Below are 18806 nucleotides of genomic sequence, written 5' to 3'. Positions count from 1 at the left end.
GGGATCAAGGGGTATGGAGAGAAAGCAGGAATGGGGTACTGAAGTTGCATGATCAGCCATGATCATATTGAATAGTGGTGCAGGCTCGAAGGGCCGAATGGCCTACTCCTGCACCTATTTTCTATGTTTCTATGTTTCTAGATGGGGAATCTCTCGGCCAACAGATGTCAGCAGTGGCTCAGTGGGTAGCACTTTCTCTTGCCTCTGTGTTGGAAGGTCATGGGTTCAAATCCCACTCCAGAGACTTGAGCACAATAATCACGCTGACACTCCCAGTGCAGTGCTGAGGGAGTGCCACTCTGTCGGAGGTGCCGTATTTTGGATGAGACGTTAAACCGAGGCCCCGTCTGCTCTCTCAAGTGGACGTAAAAGATTCCAGGGCCACTATTCGAAGAGGAGCAGGGGAGTTATCCCCAATGTCCCGGCCAATATTTATCCCTCAACCAACATCACAAAAAACAGATGATCTGGTCATTATCACATTGCTGTCTGTGGGAGCTTGCTGTGCGCAAATTGGCTGCCGCGGTTCCTACATTACAACAGTGACTACAGTTCAAAAAGTACTTCATTGGCTGTAAAGCGCTTTGAGATGTCCGGTGGTCGTGAAAGGCGCTATAGAAATGAAAACACGTCTCTTTTGGCCCTTATGTTGGCCTTTATTACAAGATGATTTGAGTATAAGAGTAAAGACGTCTTACTGCAATTATATAGGGCCCTGGTGAGACCACATCTGGAGTTTTATGTACAGTTCTAGTCTCCTTACCTCAGGAAGGATGTACTTGCCATAGAGGGAGTGCAGCGAAGGTTCACCAGACTGATTCCTGGGATGGGGGGATTGTCCGATGAGGAGAGATTGAGTAGACTAGGCCTATATTCTCTAGAGTTTAGAGGAATGCGAGGTGATCTCATTGAATACACAATTCTTTCAGGGCTTGACAGGGTAGATGCAGGGAGGATGTTTCCCCCTGGCTGGGGAGTCTAGAACCAGGGGTCACAGTCTCAGAATAAGGGGTCGGCTATTTAGGACTGAGATGAGGAGAAATTTCTTCACTCAGTGGGTTGTGAATCTTTGGAATTTAGCCCAGAGGGCTGTGGAGGCTCAGTCGTTGAATATATTCAAGACCGAGGTCAATAGATTTGTGGATATTAAGGGAATCGAGGGATATGGGGACAGTGCAGGAAAGTGGAGTTGAGGTCGAAGATCAGCCGTGATCTCATTGAATGGTGGAGCAGGCTCGAGGGGCCGAATGGCCAACTCCTGCTCCTCATTCTTGTTACGTTCTGATATTTTCTTCCCTGGTACCTGGTTCGGAGTGGGGAGGGGAGGTGCCTTGGTGTGGGAGTTCTGTTCTAAACTCGGGACAGAACTGGGTCCTGTCGCAACAAGAGCGGCAGGTCGTGATGCAGAGGCTTTGTGTCCACAGCGAGCTGCTGAGCATCCTGTGCCTGTCAGCTCCCTGCTGGTGGCAGTGACTCCAAACAGCTGCTCAGATACATCTCGGGCCGAGGCAAGCCATTCACTTCGTAATTAAATATTCCGGCTAAGTGTGGAGACAATGTTCAGCAATAATAGACAAGCGGGAGTGCAGTAGCTTGTAATTGATTTCAAGCTGCCTTTCATCAATTATAACCCACTACACCATCTCAAGTCCGAGGCTGCTATTGAATCACACCTTCCAGGTTTGTGCTGGGGGGATTCCCTGACGTTTGGGTCACCATGGCCGTCTCTCTACATTAATTAAATTACACAGGAGCAGTGATTAGGTTGGCAATTCTCAAATTTTTTCAGCCAAGCCCAATTCTCGTCGCCTCTTATCAACAACAACTTGTGATAATATAGCGCCTTTAACGTAATGAAACATCCCGAGGCGCTTCACAGGAGTGTTATGAGCTAAAATATTTGACACTGAGCCGCATAAGAAGAAATTAGGGCAGCTTGGTCAAAGAGGTAGGTTTTAAGGAGCGTCTTGAAGGAGGAAAGAGAGGTAGAGCGGCGGAGAGGTTTAGGGAGGGAGTTTTAGAGCTTGGGGCCCAGGCAACAGAAGGCACGGCCACCGATGGTGGAGTGATTATAATCAGGGATGCTCAAGAGGGAAGAATTAAAGGAGTGCAGACATCTCGGGGGGGGTGGGGGGGCGGGGGGCATTGTGGGGCTGGAGGAGATTACAGAGATAGGGAGGGATTTGAAAACAAGGTTGAGAATTTTGAAATTGAAAATTTGCTTAACCGGGAGCCAATGTCAGTCAGCGAGCACAGGGCGTGATGGGTGAGCAGGATTCGGTGCGAGTTAGGACACGGGGCAGCCAAGTTTTGGATCACCTCAGTTTTACGTAGGGTAGGATGTAGGAGGCCAGCCAGGAGTGCGTTGGAATAGTCAAGTCTGGAGCTAACAAAGGCATGGATGAGGGCTTCAGCAGCGGATGAGCTGAGGCAAGGGCGGGGACGGACGATGTTACCGAGGTAACAAAAAAGAAAGAAAGAAGGGACCTGCATTTATATAGCCCCTTTCAAGACCTCAGGACACCCCAAAGTGCTTTGCAGCCAATGAAGTGTAGTCACTGTTGTAATGTGGGAAACGCAGCAGCCAATACACGCACAGCAAGCTCCCACAAACTGCAATGTGATAATGGCCAGATCGTAGAAATTAAGAACATAAGAACATAAGAAATAGGAACAGTAGAAGGCCATACAGCCCTTTGAGCCTGCTCCGCCATTTAATATGATCATGGCTGATCTGATCATGGACTCAAGTCCACTTCCCTACCCTTTATCCCTTTATCGTTTAAGAAACTGTGTCGTTCTGTCTTAAATTTATTCAGTGTCCCAGCTTCCACAGCTCTCTGAGGCAGTGAATTTGACAGATTGACAACCCTCCAAGAGAAGAAATTTCTCCTCATCTCTATTTTAAATGGGCGGCCCCTTATTCTAAGACCATGCCCTCTAGTTCTAGTCTCCCCCATCAGTGGAAACATTCTCTCTGCACCCACCTTGTCAAGCCCCCTCATAATCTTATACATTTCGATAAGATCACCTCTCATTCTTCTGAATTCCAATGAGTAGAAGCCCAACCTACTCAACCTTTCCTCATAAGTCAACCCCTTCATCTCCGGAATCAACCGAGTGAACCTTCTCTAAACTGCCTCCAAAGCAAGTATATCCCTTTCGTAAATATGGAAATCAAACTGCATGTAATATTCCAGGTGTGACCAATACCCTGTATAACTGTAGCAAGACTTCCCTGCTTTTATACTCCATCCCCTTTGCAATAAAGGCCAAGATACCATTGGCCTTCCTCATCACTTGCTGGACCTGCATAAAACACAGAAGGAGGCCATTCGGCCCATCGCCATATTTTTGAAAGCGCATTCCTGCTTTTTTTTTCAGTGATGTTGATTGGTTGCGATAAATATTGACCAGGGCACCGGGGATAACTCCCCTGCTCTTCTTAAAAATAGTGCCATGGGATCTTTTACATCCACCTGAGAGGGCAGATGGGGCCTCGGTTTAACGTCTCATCCGAAAGACGACAGCTCTGACAGTGCGGCACTCCCTCAGGAGTGTCAGCCTAGATTTTTGTGCTCAAGTCCCTGGAGTGGGACTTGAACCCACAACCTTCTGACTCAGAGGTGAGAGTGCTACCACTGCGTGTTGATGTGGATCTTGACATCAGCTACTGTAGCTAATCTCTATATCTCGTTCTTTCACTTATATTTCTCTGCAAATATCACCTTTCCTCCGTGACTTGTACGCAAGGATTTGAATTCCTGTAAAACACTGGCAATTCTGGGTGACATGGGAGCAGCACCAGACCTCTGTAAACTAGAGCTAATCTAAAACACGGCTGCCCGTGTCCTAACTCGCACCAAGTCCCGTTCACCCATCACCCCTGTGCTCGCTGACCTACATTGTCTCCCGGTCCGGCAACATCTCAATATTAAAAATTCTCACCCTTGTTTTCAAATCCCTCCATGGCCTCGACCCTCCCTATCTCTTCAAGCCCCACAACCCTCCGATATCTCTGCGCTCCTCTAATTCTGGCCTCTTGCACATCCCTGATTGTAATCACTGCACCATTGGTGGCCTTGCCTTCAGCTGCCAAAGCCCTAACCTCTGGAACTCCCTCCCTAAACCTCTCTACCTTTCTCTCTCCTCCTTTCAGATGCTCCTTAAAACCGACCTCTTTGACCAAGCTGGTAGTCATCTGACCTAATATCTCCTTATGTGGCAAATTTTGTTTGAGAACGCTGCTGTGAAGCGCCTTGGGACGTTTTACTACATTAAAGGCGCTATATAAATGCAAGTTGCTGCTGAATTTGGGAGAAACACTGTGGAATGGCGGTGTGATATTACCCTGGACGGTTTTTGTGTTGTTGTTGTGACGTCTGACACCGTTTACTGAGACGCCCAAAGAGGTGACCTTATTGAAACGTATAAGATTATGAAGGGGCTTGACAGGGTGGGGGTGATGGGGGAGACTAGAACTTGAGGGCATAATCTTAGAATAAAGGGCCGCCCATTTAAAACTGAGACGAGGAGGAATTTCTTCTCTCAGCGGGTTGTAAATCTGTGGAATTCGCTGCCTCAGAGAGCTGTGGAAGCTGGGACATTGAATAAATTTAAGACAGAGATAGACAGTTTCTTAAACGATAAGGGGTGAAGGGGAGCGGGCAGGGAAGTGGAGCTGCGTCCATGATTGGATCAGCCATGAACTCATTGAATGGCGGTGCAGGCTCGAAGGGCCAAATGGCCTATTCCTGCACCTATTTCCTATGTTTCTATGTTTCTATGATCGTATTGAATGGCGGAGCAGGCTCGAAGGGCCAAATGGCCTACTCCTGCATCTATTTCTTATGTTTCTATGTTTCTATGATCGTATTGAATGGCGGAGCTGGCTCGAAGGGCCAAATGGCCTACTTCTGCACCTATTTCTTATGTTTCTATGATCGTATTGAATGGCGGAGCAGGCTCGAGGGGCCGTATGGCCTACTCCTGCTCCTATTTCTTATGTTTCTATGATCGTATTGAATGGTGGAGCAAGCTCGAGGGGCCATTTGGCCTACTCCTGCTCCTATTTCTTATGTTCTTATGTTTGCATTGCGTGATGCCTGTGTTTTTAAACCTATGCCTCGCCCTCCAATCTTGTGACGCGCCGTGTTTACGTGACTCTCTGTCTCCGGCAGGCTCGGTCAGGAAGGGGGGGTGTCGGACCTGGAGATCATCTCACAGCAGGTGGAGGACGAGAGCCAGTGCGTCGCCCCCGTGCAGCTCGTCAGCTTCGCCTACCGCGACCTCCCCCTGGCCGCCCTCGACCTCTCGCTGGCCGGCTCCCAGCTGCTCTCCAACATGGACGACGACGACCAACGCGAGAGGTGAGCAGCTCCTCGGGAAACTTTCTTTCCCTGCATCTGTTTTCGAAAGCGTTGTGAAAGAATGTCAATGAATGTTCCTGCTCTTTCTCATTGAATCGGCCTCTTTGGCCAGGGAAGGATGAGGGTAGAGCTCACCCCCTAGTGGACGACTGTGGTAATGCAACCACTGATGTAATTAATAAAAAGATCATGTGGCAGAGTCACATAGTGACAAGTTTCTGTGCAAGAGCCATCTTGTGTGTGTGCGCTTGCTAGTGACATCGTAAGAATATATCACGTTGGCGATGAGGATAGGATTTACGGATTCCCCAGCTGAAATTTTTGTTGGTGGATGATCCTGCCAACCAACAGATAGTCTTTGAATGGATCTTTGTTTTTCAGAATGGCTAAAAGAGCTTGGTGGAATGAAGGAGCTGAATTAACAGTAGAGTACTTGAGCACGGGAAGACAGTCGTTAACCATTTTGGCTACTTGTGTTAGTTTGCCGTTTGTTAAATTGCTGGCCATTCGCACTCCTGCCTCTGAGCCAGAAGGTTGTGGGTTCAAGCCCCATTCTAGAGACTTGAGCACAAAATCCGGGCTGACATTCCCAGTGCAGTGCTGAGGAGCGCTGCACTGTTGGAAGTGCCGTCTTTCGGATGAGACGTTAAACCGAGGCCCCGTTCTCAGGTTCATGCAAAAGATCCCCACTGTACTATTTTGAAAAATAGCAGAGGAGTTATCCCTGGTGTCCTGGCCAATATTTATCTATCAGATAAATATTATCTGGTCGTTATCACCTTGCTGTTTTGTGGGAGCTTGCTGTGCGCAAATTGGCTGCCGCGTTTCCCACATTACAACAGTGACTACACTCCAAAAGTACTTCATTGGCTGTAAAGCGCTTTGAGACATCCTGAGGTTGTGAAAAGCTCTACGTTACTGATACAACAAGGTAACGTCCAATAGATGTCAATTTCAAAATACTCATCCTTGTTTACAAATCCCTCCATGGCCTCGCCCCTCCCTATCTCTGTAATCTCCTCCAGTCCCACAATACCCCGAGATGCCTGCGTTCCTCTAATTCTGCCCTCTTGAGCATCCCTGATTATAATCACTCCACTATTGGTGGCCGTGCCTTCTGTTGCCTGGGTCCCAAGCTCTGGAACTCCCTCCCTAAACCTCTCCGCCTCTCTACCTCTCTTTCCTCCTTCAAGACGCTCCTTAAAACCTACGTCACCTGCCGTTATTTCTATTTATGTGGCTCGGTGTCAAATGTTTGTCTTATAATACTCCTGTGAAGCAGCTTGGGACTTTTTACTACATTAAAGGCGCTATATAAATACAAGTTGTTGTTGTTGTTAGATGCGAGTATCCCAGAATTCAGAGCCAGCGCTCCAATCTCCACACGCCAGGACTGTCGGGAGCGGGGATCGAACCCTGCACCTACTGGCTCATGCTATCACTAAGCCAAAGGCTTGCTCCACAAGGGAGAAGGAAAGAAGAAAGACTTGCATTTATATAGCGCCTTTCACGACCACCAGACGTCCCAAAGCGCTTTGCAGCCAATGAAGTACTTTTGAAGTGCAGTCACTGTTGTAATGTCGGAAACGCGGCAGCCAATTTGCGCACAGCAAGCTCCCACAAAACAGCAATGTGATAACGACCGGATAATCTCGATGATTTCGGTGTTGTTTGAGGAATAAATATTGGCCCCAGGACACCGGAGAAACTCCCCTGCGCTTCTTCAAATATATTGCCATGGGATCTTTTACGTCCACTTGAGAGTAGACCGGGGCCTCGATTTAACGTCGACGGCACCTCTGACAGTGCAGCACTCCCTCAGCACTGCACCGGAGTGTCAGCCTCAATTATTGCACTCAAGTCTCTGGAGTGGGGCTTGAACCCACAACCTTTGGACTCAGAGGCAAGTGTGCTGCCCACTGAGCCACGGCTGACACTTCGAAGGTATAACACGTTGGATTATATTTTTCGAAGCTTAGGGGCGGCTAAGAGAGGAGACTTTACAAGGGACCTGACCCGAGAATATCAATAACATAGAGCGAGATAAGAAAAGCTGCTGAAGGTTAGGGGTGAGAGAGAGATTGGCTCACGGATGATCCAGGTGTTAGAAGAGACAAATGGCTTTGACGCTATCTGCAAGATATATTTCAGTCTGGCCAGCACCTCCCAGGCTGCTAGACTCAACTGTGAGAAGAATTGCAACGTTGTTCTCTTACTTACCAGCACCTCGAGCTGAGGACCACCAGGCAATAGGGGAGGAAAACCGATTCCTTTTGCTTTTCACTGGCTCTCAGCCCCAGCAACCACCTCACTCAGGGGAAGCTGCAATAATAAACACATATTTCCTCACGCAATGGTTCCTGCGCTGATGTGTTTTCGGCCCCCAAATTGAATTATTGCACTTCTTGAGTTGTGGTCTCCAAGCGACCCCTTCCCCAACCGCAACAACAACAACTTGTATTTATATAGCGCCTTTAACGCGGTGAAACGTCCCAAGGCGCTTCGCAGGAACGTTATGAGACAAAAACTTGACACCGAACCGCATAAGAAGAAATTAGGGCAGGTGACCAAAAGCTTGGTCAAAGAGGTCGGTTTTAAGGAGCATCTTGAAAGAGGAAAGAGAGGCGGAGAGGTTTAGGGAGGGAGTTCCAGAACTTGGGGCCCAGGCAGCTGAAGGCACGGCCACCGATGGTTGAGCGATTATAATCAGGGATGCTCAAGAGGGCAGAATTAGAGGAGCGCAGACATTTCGGGGGGTGGGGGGGGGGGTTATGGGGCTGGAGGAGATTACAGAGATAGGGAGGGGTGAGGCCATGGAGGGATTTGAAAACAAGGATGAGAATTTTTAGGCGTTGCTTAACCGGGAGCCAATGTAGGTGATGGGTGAGCGGGACTTGGTGCGAGTTAGGACACGGGGCAGCTGAGTTTTGGATCACCTCTAGTTTACGTTGGGTTGAATGTGGGAGGCCAGCCAGGAGTGTGTGGGAATAGTCAAGTCGAGGGGTAACAAAGGCAAAAAGGGAAGTCTTGTAAAAGATTCCTGGTGCAGCCATCACCCCCAAATCACCTGAAGAATGATGACGATGGGATAGATCTTCAAATGATAATAAGCAGCACGACCCGAAATCTATTTGTAAACCGAGACTAGAGTGCTCAGGGAGCATCGGCAGATTGCAGCTTCCGAGGAATTTGCTTTGGGACGTCCGCAGGTCATGAAAGGCGCTATATAAGAACATAAGAACATAAGATATAGGAGCAGGATTAGGCCATACGACCCCTCGAGCCATGGCTGATCTGATCATGGGCTCAGCTCCACTTCCCTGCCCGCTCCCCATAACCCTTTACTCCCCAATCGCTCAAAAATCTGACTATCTTCACCTTAAATATATTCAATGACCCAGCCTCCACAGCTCTCTGGGGCAGAGAATTCCACAGATTTACAACCCTCTGAGAGAAGAAATTCCTCCTCATCTCAGTTTTAAATGGGCGTCCCCTTATTCTGAGACTATGTCCCATATAAATGCAATTCTTTCTTCCTTTATTCCCCTAGAAAGATTCTGCCGCGCCCCCCCACCCAAACCACCCCACCCCCCTAATTGTGACATCCAGTTGTTTTATAAATGAATCCACTGCTCTTCTGTGTGACACTTGTTCATGTCAGCCATGGCTCAGTGGGCAGCACTCTCGCCTGTGAGTCAGAAGGTTGTGGGGTTCACAGTCCCACTCCAGGGACTTGAGCACAATAAATCCAGGCTGACACTCCAGTGCAGTACTGAAGGGAGTGCTGCATTGTTGGAGATGCCATCTTTCGGATGAGATGTTAAACTAAGGCCCTGTCTGCTCTCTCAGGTGACGTAAAAGATCCCATGGCCACTATTTTGAAGAAGAGCAGGGGAGTTATCTCCAGTGTCCTGGGGCCAATATTTATCCTTAAACCAACATAACAAAAAATAAATTACCTGGTCATTATCACATTGCTGTTTGTGGGAGCTTGCTGTGTGTGAATTGGCTGCCGTGTTTCCCACGTTACAACAGTGACTACACTTCAAAGCAGTACTTCATTTGGGACGTCCGGTGGTCGTGAAAGGCGCTATCGAAGTGCAAGTTGTTTTCACTCTCAGTGAGTACGAGTGAACACACTGCCATACTTTACCACTGCCGATCTCTTCTGTTCAAAGACATTTTCGCAAAATAGTTGGGGAAAAACCTGGGTGCATGTACCAGCAGAGCAGGAAGGTCCCCAGTCTGCGCCCTGGTTTGTGAAGATTTAGCAGATGTCAGACTGGTAGGCTGCAGGAAGGTTACATTTAACCTCAGTCTCAATGATTTGCATAGGGACAATGACGGACAGAAAAATACCCTTTGGCCCATCCAGCCTGTCCGCCACACAACTGGGATACTTTGTGTATCACAATAGATACGCTTTGCACCCCATCCGGAACCATGTGATCTCCTGGGAGAGACGGAAAACCAGATTAAAAATCCAGGGCCAAATTGGAGAGGGAAAAATCGGGGAAATTCCTCTGTGGAGAGTCCAGAACCAGGGGTCACACAGTCTCAGGATAAGGGGTCGGCCATTTAGGACTGGGATCAGCAGAAATGTCTTCACTCAGAGGGTGGTGAATCTTTGGAATTCTCTGCCCCAGAGGTGCTGTGGAGGCTCAGTTGTTGAGTATATTCAAGGCCGAGATCAATAGACACTGAGAGAATCGAGGGATATAGGGTTAGTGCAGGAAAGTGGAGTTGAGGTCGAAGATCAGCCATGATCTTATTGAATGGCGGAGCAGGCTCGAGGGGCCGAATGGCCGACTCCTGCTCCTAATTCTTATGTTCTTATGGCCCCTCTTAGGCGATCGAAACGAGTCCAACACACAACTCTGGCCGCTGATAATTAAGATTAGAATTAAAGAGGATAATTTTTATTCACCCTACAACAGGTGCTAAGCCAGCCATTATTCTCCGACTAATTGCGATTTGATTAATTGCAATTTAAATTGTTGTTGAGCAATTACATCTGTGATTAATATTTAACAAGAAGCCGTGTACATTTGTGATCAATGTTCCTGTCGACAACAAAACCCGACAAAGTTTCTCTGCCTTCTGCTGGCTACACGGAATTGCGGGGAAGTTAATTAATTAGAAGCTATGCTGCAGCAAAAAATTAATGAAATCAAATCAATTGATGGTACTTAACCTTGGATGGGAGCGCAAGAATTGAGTGCGGCTCCTTCCTTTTCCAAACCAGGTCAAACCGTTCCAGCAAGCAGAACCTTTCGGGGAAATGCCTCCAATGTTCAGGTAAAAAGAAAGGCATTGCATTTACATAGCGCCTGTCATCTCTTCAGGACGTCCCAAAGTTCCTCACAGCCAATCAGGGGCTGATCTTGACGTGTAGTCACTGTTGTAATGTTGGCCAACGTGGCAGCCATTTTGGAACACAGCAGGAGCCTGCAAGCAGCACTACAACAACAACAACAACAACAACTTGTATTTATATAGTGCCTAAACTTCTCCGCCTCTCTCCTTTAATATGCTCCGTAAAACCTACCTCTTTGACCAAGCTTTTGGGTCACCTGTCCTAATATCTCCTTATTTGGCTCAGTGTCAAAATTTGTTTGATAACACTCTTGTGAAGCACCTTGGGACGTTTTACTATGTTAAAGGCACTATATATTTTTTTAATATTCGTTCATGGAGCGTGGGCATCGCCAGCAAGACCAGCATTTATTGCCCATCCCTAATTGCCCCTTGAGAAGGCTCCTTCTTGAACCGCTGCAGTCCGTGTGTTGAAGGTGCTCCCACAGTGCTGTTAGGGAGGGAGTTCCAGGAGTTTGACCCAGCAATGATGAAGGGACGGCCGATATATTTCCAAGTCAGGATGGTATGTGACTTGGAGGGGAACTTGGAGGTGATGGTGTTCCCATGCGCCTGCTGCCCTTGTCCTTCAAGGTGGCAGAGCGGTGAGAGATCGTGGCGGAGGTGCGGCGAATGAGGGTACGGGGCCCAGAAGAGCCGAGGGCCCAGGGGCAGCACGGGCCCAGCCCACACTGCGATATGTGTGCGCACTAGATCCATGCAGCAGAGCAGGTCTCCAGTCATCCAGGTTACCCCTTGTCACTGGATAAAGGCCTAGCTCTGTCAAGCCCGTGTGGTGGCTGATGTGCAACGGTCACCACACGTTAAAAAAAATCCACACACAGGCATTTTCCACCCCTTCAATTGGAGTTCGGGCCTGGAATATCGGGTCCTTCATTGAAATATCTGTGAACTCATGTGGAAGCAAGTCATCCTCATTCGAGGGACCGCCTATGATGATGATGAGGCGGTAGAGGTTGCGGGTTTGGGAGGTGCTGCCGAAAAAGCCTTGGCGAGTTGCTGCATTGCATCTTGTAGATGGTGCACACTGCAGCCACGGTGCGCCGGTGGTGGAGGGAGTGAATGTTGAAGGTGGTGGATGGGGGGGCCGATCAAGCGGGCAGCTTAGTCCTGGATGGTGTCGAGCTTCTTGAGTGTTGTTGGAGCTGCACTCATCCAGGCAAGTGGGGAGTGTTCCAGCACAAATTGTTGCTATTGTTGTCTAATGCAGTCGGTACATTACATCCAAAGATGCATAAAGAACGTAAAATTCGACCAGCAATGCTCCCTCTGTCCATTAGTGCAAGCTTCACTCAACATGCTCTCCTGTATACAGCACAGCCAGTCTATATAATGCAGCGTTAGTTACTTATTCTGTCTGTGTGTCTCTATACAAAGCTTTTACTCACGGCTGTGAGATTACCTGGGGAAATATTGTCGGGGCTCTGAATATTTATGAAGTTTAGAGCAGTAATTTACTTTCCCTTGCAGTTTAGTGTAAGGGAGGTGATGGTGACCTGTGGGTGGGGCCTACAAGGCTGTCATACAGCCTGAGTTCGGCTTCCTCCTGAACAATGAGAGGCCAGCGTCACAAAACAGATCCCTATGCTTCACTGTTGAGACACTGAACAAAAATGACTTTCACAGAAGAGCAGAGGGAAGATGGTTATCTTTACTCATAATAAAAGAAGCCATGCTGAAAAAAGGGGAGACGACTGAAGGGAATGGATTGTGTTAAAAGACACGCGGGCTGGGGGGGGGGGGAAGGGACCTTCAGGTCAGCGAGTCTTGCGAACGCTGAGCGCACACACACACAACACAACACACACACACACAGAATACAAAGCTCCCTGCCTGTTTATTCCCTCTCCGGGGACCAGGGCAGGAGGCAGCAATTCCTGCTTATTTAATTAGCGTGCAGTGTAACTTATCTCGAAGGAGTACCCAGGAGAGGCCTAAGAGGCATCTTGTTATCTGTCAGGTCACACACTCCCGTCTACAGCAGGAGAGGCTCCCAGCAGCAGGGAGTTCAGGCACTCCAGCTATCGGTCCCATGATGTCTTTCAGTATTTGATTTAATATCTTGAGGTGTGTGGGGTGGGGGGAGGAGGGGTGATTTTGATGGGTGTTTTGCTTGTAAGGCCTTGATTGGCATTTCTCTATCGGTTCCCAGACTTCAGAATTATTAGCCCTGGGCATCTTTAGTATTGAAAAAGAAAGACTTGCATTTCTATAGCGCCTTTCATGAGCACCAGATGTCCCAAAGCGCTTTTCAGCCAATGAAATACATTTTGAAGTGCAGTCACTGTAGGAAACGCGGCAGCTAATTTGCACACAGCAAGCACCCACAAACAGCAATGTCACAATGACCAGATCATCTGTTTTGGTGATGTTGGTTGAGGGATAAATATTGGCCCCAGGACACTGGGGATAACTCCCCTGCTCTTCTTCGAAATAGTGCCGTGGGATCTTTTACATTCACCTGAGAGAGCAGACGGGGGCCTCGGTTTAACGTCTCATCCGAAAGATGGCACCTCCGACAGTGCGGCACTCCCTCAGTATTGCACTGGGAGTGTCAGCCTAGATTTCTGCGCTCAAGTCTCTGGAGTGGGACTTGAACCCACAACAGGTCTCTGTCGCTCTTCCCACCCTTGCTCTAGGGTTGGCCTGCGGTGTGAGGGGGTTGTGACTGGAGCACGCACTCCAACGCGACAGAGTTGTAATCACGGATGCGTTACACTCTGTGCTAATTGCAGCTTGTGTTTGGAAGAGCCATTAGCCAACTAAAGCGCAGAAAATCCGATCTGTCACGCCTTTCAAATATCTTCCTTTTGGGTTGATAATTAACGGAATGGTAATTGGCAGTATCAAATCTAAATAGAGACACGGACCATTCATTCGCTGAACCACCTGCTACTTTCCTTTAACCTTCTTTATCTTCTGGTTTTCTTCCCTCTATTCTTGTCTTGAAGGTTGCCCTCCTTGAAAGTAGAGTTGAGGTCGATGATCAGCCATGATCTTACTGAATGGCGGAGCAGCTCGAGGGGCTGAGTCAACACCCAGAGATGTGCTCGCTCCCCATAACCCTTCACTCCCTCATCGCTCAAAAATCTGTCTATCTCCACCTTAAATCTATTCAATGACCCAGCCTCCACAGCTCTCTGGGGCAGAGAATTCCACTCCTCTTTCTTATGTTGCATTGTCTCACCGAGGTGGCCATTCTTCAAGTGTGAGCCCAGGCTGGAATGGGCCCGGGATTACCATTCAAGAATGGAGGTGTCCCAGCCAAGCCTGATCCCAATCTCACCGAGCGGGGCCGCTGGGTTGCGATGAGCTGCTCGATTAGCCCCTCTCTCACCCAGGAGCCTCAAGGCCAACTGCAGCGTCTGTACTTCCAGCTCGGGGCTCATGTCAGACAACACAGCACAGGCCAGACACTGAATAACTAAAACCGCCTATTTCCACCTCTGTAACATCGCCAGTCTCCGCCCTTGCCTCAGCTCATAAGAGATAGGAACAGGAGTAGGCCATACAGCCCCTTGAGCCTGCTCCGCCATTTAATCTGATCATGGCTGATCCGATCATGGACTCAGGCCCACTTCCCTGCCCGATCGCCATAATCCCTTATTCCCTTATCGGTTAAGAAACTGTCTATTCAATTTATTCAATGTCCCGGCTTCCACAGCTCTCTGAGGCAGCAAATTCCACAGATCCACAACCCTCTGAGAGAAGAAATTCCTCATCTCAGTTTTAAATGGGCGGCCCCTTATTCCAAGATCATGCTCTCTAGTTCTAGTCTCCCCCATCAGTGGAAACATTCTCTCTGCATCCACCTTGTCAAACCCCCCTCATAATCTTATATGTTTCAATAAGATCACCTCTCGTTCTTATACGTTTCCATAAGATCTGCTGCTGAAGCCATCATCCATGCCTTTGTTACCTCTAGACTTGACTATTCCAATGCACTCCTGGCAAACCTCCTACGTTCTACCCTATGTAAACTTGAGCTCTTCCAAACCTCGACTGCCCCGTGTCCTAACTCGCACCGAGTCCCGCTCACCCATCACCCCCTGTGCTCGCCGACCTACATTGGCTCCCGGTCCAGCAACGCCTCGATTTTAAAATTCTCATCTTTTTCAACTCCCTCCGTGGCCCTCATCCCTCCTTATCTCTGTAATCTCCTCCAGCCCCACAACCCTCTGAGATATCTGCACTCTTCCAATTTGGGCCTCTTGCAGATTTCCATCGCTCCACCATTGGCGGCCGTGCCTTCAGCTAACTAGGCCCCAAGCTCTGGAATTCCCTCCCTAAACCTCTCTACCTCTCTTTCCACCTTTAAAATCTACCTCTTTGACCAAGCCCTAATATCGTCTTATGTGGCTCGGTGTCAAATTTTGGTTGATATCGCTCCTGTGAAGCACCTTGGGACATTTTACTAAGTAAAGGCACCATACAAATGCCAGTTGTTGTTGTTGTTGAACCGGGGCCTTCTTGTACGGATCATTAACCCATTGAGGGAGCCCTTCTGTTAATCCATCTACCCCTCCACATTGCTCAGTCCTGTCCTGCTAACATCCCTCTCCAACCAGCACAGGAACCATTGTGTTCCAGAGAGTATTTGACTATCTGTACCCATCCTATTCCCCCTACCAGATAATTATCTGCTCTTTTTGAGGAGTTAAACTGTCTCAGTCTAAACCCTTTTGGCTGAGAGTCAGGTCCATACATTCAGCACCAATCTCTGTCACTTGAGGTGTGCTAATTTTAAACCTAAGTCTTCCATTTCACAGTGTAGGCGAGATACCTTGCATCTACATCAACGGTGCCTCTCAGCTAGCTAAAGGCTTGGATCACAATTCAGTGGAAACCCATTCTGTTTTTCTCCAGGAAAACCAAGTTCAGTTCTCTTCATAACTTAAAGGCCCAACTCCCAAATTATCCTTCACCGCTCCTCACTGCTTTTTGAAGGTCCAATGTGTCATGGCTCAGTGGGCAACACTCTCGCCTCTGACTCAGAAAGTTGTGGACTCAAGTCCACAGTGACAAGAAGTACTTCATTGTAAAGGGAGGCTTTGGGACATCTTGGGGTTGTGAAAGGTGCTATATAAATGCAAGTCTTCTGTAAAGTCCTGTCCCCTCAGTACAGATTCACACAAGGCATGTAATGAATTCAAGGTCACTCTGGACCTGCACCTTTATTTCACAGCTCTGGAATGCTGCACTTGCCTGAGACCTGTCCTTATATACCTGTCTCTTGCAAGTGCATCCCTGGTGGTAAGGTTTGCTGGTGGTTACAGGTCATATCTTATTACAGTCATGTATAGCATGTTTGGATACAGTTATATATAATAATGTAAGATACATGACATCACCCTCCCCCAAGGTCTTATTGTCTTTATAGGTTCAGTCTCTCAGGTGGTCTACGCTCTCGCGTGGAGCGTCTGAGTTGTGGTTCAGTTGTTTGCCTTGGTGTCTGTTTTTCTATGGGTGTGGTTGCTGGTATCTCGCCTGGGCTGTCTATTTCGATTGATGTGATTGTTGTTGACTTGCCTGGGCTGTCTGTTGGGATTGCCCTTTCCTCAGGTTGTTCCCTCTGTCTGTCCACCAGGTGTGGTGCGAGTTCCACATTGTAGTCTGCCTCTGGTTCCACAGTGTTGTTGATAAATCTGCTTTTGACTTGGTCTACATGCCTCAGGCAGGTTTTGCCATTGTCCATTTGTACCACCAGTAGCCTGTTTCCTTCCTTGCCCGTTACTGTCCCTGCAAGCCATTTGGGACCCCTGCCATAGTTTAGTACAAAAACTTTGTCCCCTATCTCATTCCATCTCCCCTTCGAATTTCTGTCATGGTACTCAGTCAGCTTACGGCGCTTTGCCTCAACGATTTCGTGCATGTCTGGGAGGATTAATGAGAGCCTTGTTTTTAAAGTCCTTTTCATCAACAGTTGCGCGGGGGGATCCCAGTCAGTGAGTGTGGACAAGATCTGTATGCCAGCAGCAGTCGCGACAGGTGACCCTGCAGCGTGGGACCTTGGATTTTAAGCATGCCTTGTTTAATGATTTGCACTGCTCTCTCCACCTGGCCGTTGAAGGCCGGCTTGAATGGTGCCGTCTTGACGTGATTTATGCCGTGGTCGATTATAAAGTCTTGGAATTCTGCGCTGGTGAAGCACGGACCATTGTCACTGACCAATATGTCAGGGATTCCGTGCGTTGCAAACATGGTTGCGAGGTTCTCCACAGTGGTGGAGGTTGTGCTCGAATTTAAAATGGTGCATTCGATCCACTTTGAAAATGCATCTACAACTACGAGGAACATTTTGCCCATGAATGGGCCCGCATAGTCTACGTGCACCCGCGACCACGATTTGGTAGGCCAGGGCCAGGGGCGCAGTGGAGCTTTCCTGGGGGCATTGCTGAGTTGGGCACAAATGGTGCACCTTCGGACGCAGAGCTCCAAGTCCGTGTCAATACTAGGCCACCAGACATGGGATCTGGCTATGGCCTTCATGAGAACGATCCCCAGGTGCTCGCGGTGGAGCTCCCGGACAAATGCCTCTCTGCCTCGCAGAGGCATGACTACTCGGCTGCCCCACATCAGGCAGTCTGCTTGTAGTGATAGCTCATGCATGCGCCTATGAAAGAGTTTTAATTCCTCGGGGCAGGCATCGCGAGCCTCTGCCCAGTCACCGGTTAGAACACATCTTTTTACTAAGGATAATGTGGGGTCGCTGGCCGTCCAGGCTCTGATTTGGCGAGCCGTCATGGGCGAACCTGTGGACTCAAAGGCATTGATTGCCATGACTATCTCACAGTCCTGTTCGTCAGACCCTTCTGTGGTCGCCAGGGGTAGCCTGCTGAGTGCGTCGGCACAGTTGTCTGTGCCTGGTCTGTGCCTTATGGTATAGTCGTAGGACGCCAGCATGAGTGCCCACCGTTGAATTCTCGCCGAGGCGTTGCCGTTTATTGCCTTGCTCTCGGATAGGAGGGACGTGAGGGGCTTGTGGTCCGTTTCTAATGCGAACTTGGCCCCAAAAAGGTATTGGTGCATCTTTTTGACACCATACTCGCACGCGAGCGCCTCCTTCCCTACCATTCCGTACCCGCGCTCCGCCCGCGAAAGTGACCTGGAGGCATAAGCTATGGGTTGTAATTTGCCTGCACTATTGACATGTTGCAAAACGCACCCGACCCCATACGCTGACGCATCGCATGTGAGAACTAGCTTTTTACCTGGGTCAAAGAAAGTCAAAACACTGTTGGAACACAGAAGGTTGCGTGCCTTATTGAAGGCGCGTTCCTGGACGTCCCCCCAAAACCAATCACACCCCTTCCTGAGTAGCACGTGGAGAGGCTCCAGCAGCGTGCTTAAGTTCTGCATAAAGTTCCCAAAGTAATTGAATAGCCCGAGAAAGGCGCGCAGTTCTGAGACATTCCGGGGCCTGGGTGCCAGGCGAATTGCTTCTGTTTTGGACTCTGTTGGGCGGATTCCATCAGCGGCAATCCTTCTGCCCAAAAATTCAACCTCGGGTGCGAGAAACAGGCACTTGTATTTCTTGATTCGTAGGCCTACCTGATCCAACCGCTTTAGTACTTCCTCCAAATTACGGAGATGGAAGTCAGTGTCCCTGCCCGTGATAAGTATGTCATCTTGAAATACAACCGTTCCCGGGATGGACTTAAGCAGACTCTCCATGTTGCGCTGGAATATGGCAGCTGCCGACCTGATGCTGAATGGGCATCGGTTGCACATGAAAAGGCCTCGCTTTGTGTGTTGATGGTGGTGAGTAGCTTGGATTCCTCGGTCAATTCTTGCGTCATATACGCAGATGTGAGGTCTAATTTTGAGAAAAGTTTACCTCCAGCCAATGTGACAAATAAGTCCTCCGCTCTGGGCAGCGGGTACTGGTCCTGTAGAAAGACTCTGTTTATGGTAGATTTGTAGTCCCCACAGATTCGTACGGATCCATCAGGCTTCATGACTGGGACGATGGGACTTGCCCAGTCGCTAAATTCCACAGGTGATATAATGCCTTCCCGCAGAAGCCTGTCTAGTTCGTGTTCAATCTTTTCCCTCATCACA

At 48.8% G+C, this 18806-nt stretch overlaps 1 protein-coding gene across 1 annotated transcript in view; it reads left to right on the top strand.

Annotated features, from left to right (window-relative positions):
• The window catches only part of tmem266 (transmembrane protein 266), a 113945-nt gene that overhangs the window by 30715 nt on the left and 64424 nt on the right, over nucleotides 1-18806 (top strand). Inside the window, exon 2 of the mRNA XM_070864116.1 lies at nucleotides 5181-5369. Coding sequence (XP_070720217.1) covers nucleotides 5181-5369 — 189 coding nt within the window. The remainder of the gene's footprint in view (nucleotides 1-5180; nucleotides 5370-18806) is intronic.

This window comes from Pristiophorus japonicus, chromosome 21 (genome assembly GCF_044704955.1).
Source record: "Pristiophorus japonicus isolate sPriJap1 chromosome 21, sPriJap1.hap1, whole genome shotgun sequence".
NCBI classification, from domain to species: domain Eukaryota; kingdom Metazoa; phylum Chordata; class Chondrichthyes; family Pristiophoridae; genus Pristiophorus; species Pristiophorus japonicus.
The sequence above is the reverse complement of the archived record's forward strand: the minus strand, read 5'-3'. Positions and strand labels throughout refer to the sequence as shown.